Source organism: Triticum aestivum, chromosome 5A (assembly GCF_018294505.1).
Source record: "Triticum aestivum cultivar Chinese Spring chromosome 5A, IWGSC CS RefSeq v2.1, whole genome shotgun sequence".
NCBI classification, from domain to species: Eukaryota; Viridiplantae; Streptophyta; class Magnoliopsida; order Poales; family Poaceae; genus Triticum; species Triticum aestivum.
The window spans coordinates 319,383,715-319,392,600 of record NC_057806.1 but is presented as its reverse complement, the minus strand read 5'-3'; the positions used below and the strand labels follow the sequence as shown (position 1 = coordinate 319,392,600).

At 45.6% G+C, this 8,886-nt stretch overlaps 1 protein-coding gene across 1 annotated transcript in view; it reads left to right on the top strand.

The window, feature by feature from the left end:
- The first annotated feature begins 1,831 nt into the window (after positions 1-1,831).
- LOC123103132 (beta-galactosidase 15) overlaps positions 1,832-8,886 on the top strand; it is a 31,055-nt gene continuing 24,000 nt past the window's right edge. The window contains exons 1-5 of the mRNA XM_044524630.1: positions 1,832-2,194; positions 2,880-2,975; positions 3,059-3,171; positions 4,308-4,374; positions 4,576-4,668. Of these exons, the coding sequence (XP_044380565.1) occupies positions 1,943-2,194; positions 2,880-2,975; positions 3,059-3,171; positions 4,308-4,374; positions 4,576-4,668 (621 nt within the window). The 5' untranslated portion in view covers positions 1,832-1,942. The remainder of the gene's footprint in view (positions 2,195-2,879; positions 2,976-3,058; positions 3,172-4,307; positions 4,375-4,575; positions 4,669-8,886) is intronic.

Sequence of the window (8,886 nt, the reverse complement as noted above, 5' to 3'; positions counted from 1 at the left end):
TCTACATGATTATATTTACAAAGTCCCTGCTCATTATTGCATAATGACCCGGCCCTTGGGGGCTACACTGGTTGAAATTTTTATGAGCATAAGGCAATTTCAAATCCCAGGTTGCTGCAAGCATGACAATCCGACACTTGGGGGCTACATATGTGGAATACTCAGTTTATGACTAATGACGGAGATGAACAAATCGGATTTCTTCAAGGTTGTGACATTTATATTGAAACAAGTCTTAAGCTGTTGCTACGCTACCTTCTTAAAACTTGGGGGCTACAAGTGATAGGCATATAAGAGATATATTTTCAAGCTTGATGTTAACTGCAATTATGACCCGATGCCATCAATATTTATAAATTGGCAAGTTCTACATCCTTAAACCGGCTGAAAATCAGTTGAATATTTCAAAGGCCAGTATTTTTGTCAAGTTAGAGCATTGAAGGACGATTCAAATGGATTCTTTGTTTATAATATTTCTTCTACAAGCAAATTGACTATGAAGTTGGTCTATTGATCTGGATTTTCTAGAGGAAGGAAGTGACAAGGACTTAAGGATAATTAGGATCAGTTTAACATGGATAAATCCAAATTAAACCGGGGCTAATGTCGAGGATATACCTCGCGGTATGACCCGGCCGGAGCTATAACCCGGCTCGGACCTGGTAAACCGGCAGGTGTTAAGTCAGATGATAACCCAGCAGGTGTTAAGTCAGACGATAACCCGACAGACCATCATAAACCGGTGGACAGTCATAACCGGGCAGACCATCATAAACCAGCAGACAGTCATAACCTGGCAGACAGTGATAACTGGTTGACAGTCATAACCCGACAGACAGTGATAACTGGTTGACAGTCATAACCCGGCGGCATAGAGTCGCCTGGGGTTATGAAGGCCGAGACGTTATGAAGCCCAAGACGTTAAGCCCATGAAGAGAAGTCAGAATAGTTTAAGTCTTAATCCGAGTCGGACTCTACATGTAATCCGCCCCTTCAACATATATGAGGAGGGGCAGGGCACCCCAAGAGGGAGAGGAAATAATCTTAAGGGTTAGGGATAACTGGGAGAGCCGGTTTACGGCGACTCCTTCGTGATGATAATAAAACCTAGCCACAAACAACACGTAGAGTTGTTACCGGATGATGTTTCTCGGGGTCCGAAGGTGTCTAAATCCTTATCTTGTGTTGCGTCTCTTGATTTTGCTCAACCCCTCTCAAGCTACTACAAAGATGCGTTGGCCTCACGACTAAGTCCTCACACGAGGTATTTTTGTTGATACCTGAGGGCGCGCTCCCCGCGAGGCGGGGTCCTCACGAAGGGGCCTGCTCGTGAAGTCCTGACGATGGGCCAGTTTGGGCCTTGTAAGGGCGTCGTGTCCTGGACCACAGACAGATGGCCCTGGGTACCCCAGTCCCATGGGCCCAACAGTCGTACCACTGCGACACCACCGATGTGAGTCACTGTACCACCGCCATCATCGCCCACCACGGTCGCCTCTCATTGACAAGTGAAACCCTTTCTAAATTAGTGAGAGAGGGGAGCTATATGTGTGAAGGTTTCATAGATGACATGGTATTGACCTATGATCCTGATTAAAGATAAATAGATGGAAAGTTGACCTATGGCCGGCTGCTTGCTAACTGGTTTATTGCTCTTGTTGTACTGTATAATTACTTTCTCTCCACGTATCGCAATCATTTCCCCGCGTAAAAGAACTCCAATCATTAATGCGTCGCGTGAGGTATCGGCAACAAGTTCGAGTTTGGAATACGCCATCTCCGATCTGGCTATGCTCCGTTCATCCTGATCTCAATCCGTTGTCCTAGTCAGAGCTTCCGTAAAACAAAATTATCCAACAGAAAATAGGAAAAACCTCGCTTCATCCGCCTCTCTGTTATACACTCCCCGTAACCCCCCTGTGCTTCTACTCTGCTTCTGGCCATGGCCGCCTCGCCGCCGCCCTCGCGATTTGGGTCCCCCTTCCTCCCCCTCCTCCTCCTCCTCGTCGTCGTCGGTTACTTCACCGCCTCAGCATCAGCGGCGGGGGAGCTGAGCCAGGTGGTGGGGAGGGGGGCGGATGGGCCCTACTTCGAGCCTTTCAACGTGAGCTACGACCATCGCGCGGTGCGCATCGGCGGGCAGCGGAGGATGCTCGTCTCAGCAGGAGTACACTACCCCCGCGCCACACCCGAGGTGAGGATGCCGTCCGCGGCTTGTGCAAGGGCAGCGTCTGTTGCTACCGGAAAAAAAGGCAGCCTCTGGTGGAGTTGTTGGCATCGGGCGGAACCCGTTGTAGTTTTCCCCCTCTTATCGGAGCGAGTTTATTCCATTACCTCAATGCCGCAATATCGTAGGCCGCCCCGCCAAAGAGCTTACTCATGCCTGATCAGGTTCGAGTTGGTGCGGCGGAAATGTGGGATTTGTGGTGGCTTGATCCGTGGTGGTCGGGGCTGCTGCAATTGAGCAGGGACGAACAAAATTGGTGTTCTCCCATAATAAAAAGAAGTTAAACTAGGATAGACTGAAAACCTGAGTATTTTTTCTTCATAGCACGGTGGATAACCATGGCTTGCTCCTCCATGAACTTCCTTCGAAGCTCGTTTGCGGTTAGCGAGTTGGATGGAATTGTAACTGACACTGGTGTGCGTGAGGGTGTCAAGAGATTTTCACACTGGCTCTTCTTGAGGCGTCCGTGTGAGACTGAGTTTCATTATCACTTTTAGTATGGACATCAGATTTTGGTAGTTTTCTTGTGCTTCAAATAGCTGGGTGCTGCATGAAATTAATTGCTGAGCGATTAGCATCGTTCTTTGTTTGCCCAGGAATACGGTGTTTGTATTGCTTGTAGCTCTAACTAAATTCTTGCAAATTGTGCTAGATGTGGCCTAGTATAATTGCAAAGTGCAAGGAAGGTGGTGCAGATGTAATTGAGACATATGTCTTTTGGAATGGGCATGAACCAGCCAAAGGTCAGGTAATGTAGTTGCCTACTCGTTTACTTCAGTTGTACATATTTTGTCCTTGAATATGAACTTATGCATCTTCCATTTTTCCCAGTATTACTTTGAAGACAGATTTGATCTTGTGAGATTTGTGAAGCTGGTTGCTGCCGAAGGCCTATTTTTTCTCCTTCGTATCGGCCCATATGCTTGTGCTGAATGGAATTTCGGGTCTGTTTATATCTTGACAGTGGACTTTTGAAATATCCTGATCACATCCGTACTAATTACTAGAGTTTTCAGTTGTGTTATAATTTTTTCTCTTGCTCTATTTTTTGATTATTGGTATACACGGACATGTGTTTGTTGTCTTCATGCACATACACATCATTTTACAACTAACATAATCCTTTCTAGCTTGTCTGTATAGGCTTAAGTCAATCACTATGTCTGAGAACGTTTACCTTAGCTACCTCAGTAAGTAACCATTGGATGTTAAATGGGCCGAATATGCATGATTTCTATAGCATTTGGATGACACTTCACATGTCCTACATTTTAGGAGGATGACATATTTTGCCCTCCTTCATTAAAAAAGGGAAGCTGGTGAAGCTCTGGAAACGTAGAGGAAGAGGTGTTTGTGAACAAAAATGTAGTTCTACTGCCGTAAGGGAACACCACAGTTGGTGTATGTCAAGAGTTCATCAAATCAAACAATTTATTTCTACTAATATACAGTGGCACTGGAAAAGGCTAATTATCACCCACACAAAAAAAAGGAAAGGGCTAATTATAGGAGGTGCTCTATAATTGGTATACCTCCTTATTTTTATCTCATAGCTGCCACTTATCAAAGCAATCAAACTTCACAGTTGCACTCATAAATGCAGCTAATTTAAACACGTTACGAGCTACACTTATGTACTTTAGAGGCCCCAGTTATTATATTTCAGAGTTACAAATTTTCTTCTTCCTTGTGCAATTGAACTTTTGATGGTAGATTGTCGTTTGAGTTTTCTCTCCCTCTACATTAAACATAACGTCAGTAGTTTCTGTAATAATAAGCATTATCTTAGTAATTGCATGGTTACAGCTTTGCACAATTATTTTTTATTACGTTTACCCTATTTAGCAGGGTCACGGGTTCAAGTCCTGGAAACAGCCTCTTACAGAAATGTAGGGAAAGGCTGCGTACAATAGACCCAAAGTGGTCGAATCCTTCGCCGGACCCTGCGCAAGCGGGAGCTAGATGCACCGGGCTGCCCTTTTTTACCCTATTTAGCAGCTCTCCTGCGTGTTTGAGAAAAAAATACTTAGTATTATTCATGATGTTTATTAATCTGTCCTTTTGTCATGCATTTGTGCAGTGGTTTCCCAGTTTGGTTACGTGATATCCCTGGCATAGAATTTCGTACTGACAATGAGCCATACAAGGTAAAAAAACATTTCACAGTTTGATCCATGGCTTTCTTCAGATCATAGATTTTCCATCTTATAAGAGTTTCATGCTGCATGAAGTCACATGATTCCTGCACTTATATGTGTAGAAACGATGTACAGTTACAACACTGATTTTAGTGGGAGGAGCATCCTCAAGCACTCCTTAACCACTAAGCCGTATAAATGTTTCAACAGGCTGAAATGCAGACTTTCGTGACAAAAATTGTAGACATGATGAAAGCCGAGAAGCTTTATTCTTGGCAAGGTGGTCCCATTATATTGCAGCAGGTATGAACCAATTCTTAAATTTCAGTTATTGGATATATATTTTTGTTCGAGAGGGAGTGAGAGGGAGGGGAAGGGAGGGAGACAGAGTCCAACACTGCTTTTCTTCTCCCATCTTTCCTCGGGAAAGCATTGCAAGGAAAAGAGGAAGAGGAAGGTGGACACAAGGGCGGCAACAAGGAACAGCTTGACACCGGAGATGCACACATTCTTTTTGTCCTGCCTTTTGTACTTCCAGTACTAACTATACTCCGGCTCAGCAGCCGAGAAGCTTTATTCTCGGAAACGCTCACAAAGTGCTCACCCACTCAAGGGGTGTGGCGTCTATTTATAGAAAAAGCAGAAATCTAACCGTTGAACAGTAAAAGACAACCACCCTGGAAGTACCACATGGTATTCTTTGTAGTAGCGGGCCTGTTCAAAATTTGAACTGTTAGGTAGGAAAACGAACATTCCTATATGTACCTGGAGCTTGGAGGTACTGGGCTGCCTAGTAAGCCTCTTAGGCCATGTACAAAAGAGAACTAGTTTTTCCTAGCACCGGTGCTTATTTATAGAACATAGATGATTAATTTGGCACCCCTGCTATTGAAGTAAGCAATGTTACTTGAGAAAAATAATTAAGCACCTTGCATCCATGATCTTAGAAGTCCAAATACCTAGAGGTGCTGGAAACAAAAAGCTTGGAGGTACCAAACACAAAGAAGCTCATCTCAGCGTGAAGGAGAAACTTGCTCCGAAGTACTGAAGAAAAGGAGAAAAAGAGCAAGCCTTAGAATGAAATGGTGCAAAAACGACAATCTCTCAGCTCGGAGGTGCCGTATAACATTTGCTCGGGAGTATTGGACCTATACAAACTGAGAGGTGCTTGGAAGTGTTGAAAAAGGTTAGGCCCGAAGTTATCGGAGCTAAGAGAGATTCTCTTGGCAGGATCAAAGCTCGATGGTAACGGAGGAAAATGGAGGCGGTTTCGACAAACACTTGTAGAGCAGGGTTCATTCGACAAGATCACTCGATGCTCACAGGGTCAGTAGTACCAGGTACGAAATACTCAGAAGTACCAGGAAAGTGGAGAACTTGAGGAATTGAGTGGAAGCAGTGCAAAACTTGGGGATTTGGTTGTGGATCTTGAGATAGAGTGCATCCCTAGTTATTTTTCATGTGCCCTCTTGATAGTGCGGTTGTCCTTGAACTCAATGTGGATCTTGGATCCACTAAGAATCTATAAATTGCAAACTATGAGCTTGAAGAACCAACCACTTGATAGCATGGAAAGCAAGGGGCCACCAATGATGTTTCCACTCATCAAAATGGAGGATACTTAGCCCATTCCCGAAGTATACTTGATAAAGCATTAGTCCTCTTAATTTCCTTGTCATTAATCACCAGAACCCGATTGGGGCCTAAGTTTCACATTCAGAAGGCCAAGGACGAATTCATTGAGATTGGGAAGAGGAAAGAATTAGCGACAGTGGATGCTAGCATGACACGGGGTGTGGCTCGGACTTCAGAGCACAAAGCCAAGACACTAGAGGTTTGACTCCACAAGTCGGGACCTTCGGCATCTAAGGTCTGCTTGCTCTTGGACTCGATTATGGAGGCTTGGAGGTAAAAGGCGCATCCCAGTTTGTGTAAATGACCCTTGAGATTGTGCTATGTTTGTGGAACGTTGTTGTGCTGTGTTGTTGATTTCATTTAGGAAATGAGGGAGGACTTCAGTTGACTGAATATTCGTAGGGCGAGAACCCCTACCCCCATAATCCGCTTCCTCATGTGACGTTTTGGTCTTCTGGACAACTACGTAGATCTTGTTGATACTTGGTTGCACGTGTGAAGGCGATATCTCGATGCTCCTCAAGTACTTCGACTCATCCAAGCGGTGTTGCATTTTTTATTTTCATTAAAACATGTAACTCGAGGGAATTGTAGCTTCAGCTCGGAAGGGATCATAAATTTGGACCCATAGAGGAGGAAGAAAGGCTTTTGACCAACGGCGTGACTTTGTTGCATGCATGCCTCCCAAAGCAGTGTGGGTAGCTCACTCACCCAAGTTTTACCAAGGCCGGGCAACCTTTTGGTTCCTCGCGATTGATGGCCTGTGTAGTAATATGTTCTTGGCGTGCTCGACCTAGCCATGTTCTAGGGATGTGCGACGGATGCGAAGCACACTTTTGTCCCATAGTCCTCGCAGAATCCCAAAAACCTCTAGCTGGTGAACTGGGAGCCATTGTCAGCGATTATCCTACTCGGGATGCCAAATCGTATAAAGACGTTGCATTATATACATTTCTCTGCCAACTTGCTTGGGACAAAGGCTTTTTTGTTGCGATAATGTTGGTTAGGGACTCGATCTACTTTGTGAATGTGTTGATGGCCATAATCAGGAATTGAACCCACCCACCAGGAGCAATGGGGAAGGGACCAAGGAGGTCGAGCCCCCAAGTCGCGAATGACCAAGACAGTGGAATTACCTATAAGGCATGCATGTGTTGGTGTGTTTTCCTACTGTGGAACTGGCATGAACTCTAGTGTTGAACCAGCTCGGTGGCATCTTGCAGGTGGGTGCTTAGGTAGGAAAGCAGGTGGCGGGCACTGGGATGACGGTTGTTGGGGAAGGCAACTCGGGCGACAGTGCCCGCAGAGATGGAAGAAGGCTCGACAGAGGGAGCGCTCGGCGCGAGGCGCCAGCGGCTGGCTTTTGTTGGGTGGTTGCAAGCGCGGACGAGTGGACAGAGGCAGGGTGACGATGGCAGTATGCGACACGCATGGAGATAGCGTGTCAATTCGATGGGTGCAGATGCAGTCGTAGCGACATCCATGCTGGATGGAGTGGCCCAACATAGGCGTAGAGGCAGCGACTCAACATCGACTCGAACTGGACAAAGAGTTGGGGCAGCTTGCTGAGGGGTGAACTAGCACGCGCTATGGTCGGAGGCAACCCTCGTCGTGGTAGAGGGAATCGAGCTGCGAGGTTGGGGAAACGACAAATTGGACCGGGAAAGATGGGAAGCAAAAAATCTATCTGGAGCTGTTATCCCCCAGACCTTGGACATCCACTGATTTCATATTTTGGCTTTGTAATTGCCTCCTAGTAGGACTGTAACTCAAACCCTTCCTTTCCAATGAAATGAAACGTACAAGATCCACAAAAAGAAAAGAACTCTTCAACATGTGGTTGACATAACACCATTGTGTTGTGTAGCAGCTTGATGAAAGGGAGATTGTCGCCTGGTAGGGAGATAAAACAAATTAGGGCAACCATCAATCCCATGAGCTTTTGAACCTGCTTGAGGTTGGTTGGTGATGGCATATCGAGGATTGCCTTGATCTTCGATTTGATGACCAGGTTTATAAGCTTCCACGTTTTCTCACCTATCTGGGTGTAGAAGGTTTCCTACATGGCGTGCTGCTATGTGCAACCGGCGTTCTTCTACCCAAAGGTCGCATTTTTATAGCAAAATGTGCCAAAGGGCGTGATAATGTTGGTGTGGGGCACATCCTTTTCTCTCATGCGGATCTGGTGGCAGAGGGAGTAAGCATCCAGGAAGCACATGTACTTGCAGCTTGATGTGGAGTCGGCGATCGGGTCTATCTAGGGTACTCCATCCATATATGTAGGGCTTAATGAGTTTTCCAATATTGCCTTTGACTATTGATAAGATTAGTAGTATATGAGATGTATAATACGAAAACTATATCATCAGAAGCTCCTTTCACGTACTAACTTGACGGTATGCTTTGTGTAACTTGCATGTCATATATTATTGTTGTAACATGTGGTCAAGTTAGCCTTGAAAAACACATTAGGCCCTATATAGATGGATAGAGGGAGTAGCAGGAATGAATCCTCAGGGTAGGCTTTATTTAGGCGGGTGTTGTCGACGCACAGTCGAAGTTCCCCACTCTTCTTCGGTGGGCAGGCTTTATTTAGGCGTGTGTTGTCGACGCACAGTCGAAGTTCCCCACTCTTCTTCGGTGCTAACACCGGATTGGATAGCCAGGTGGGCTATAGGACTGGCTCGATGAAGTTCGCCTTCCGCAGCTTCTTGATTTCTCAAAGTATCACCTTCTTCTGTTTGAGGTTAAAATGCCGTAGCTTCTACTTGATTAGTTTGATGGATTTGTCAATGCCAAGCCTGTGCTCGGCCACCTCCCTGGGAATTCTAGGCATATGGACGGGTAGCCAGGTGAAGATGTCTGCGTTGTCTCGAAGGAAGGTGA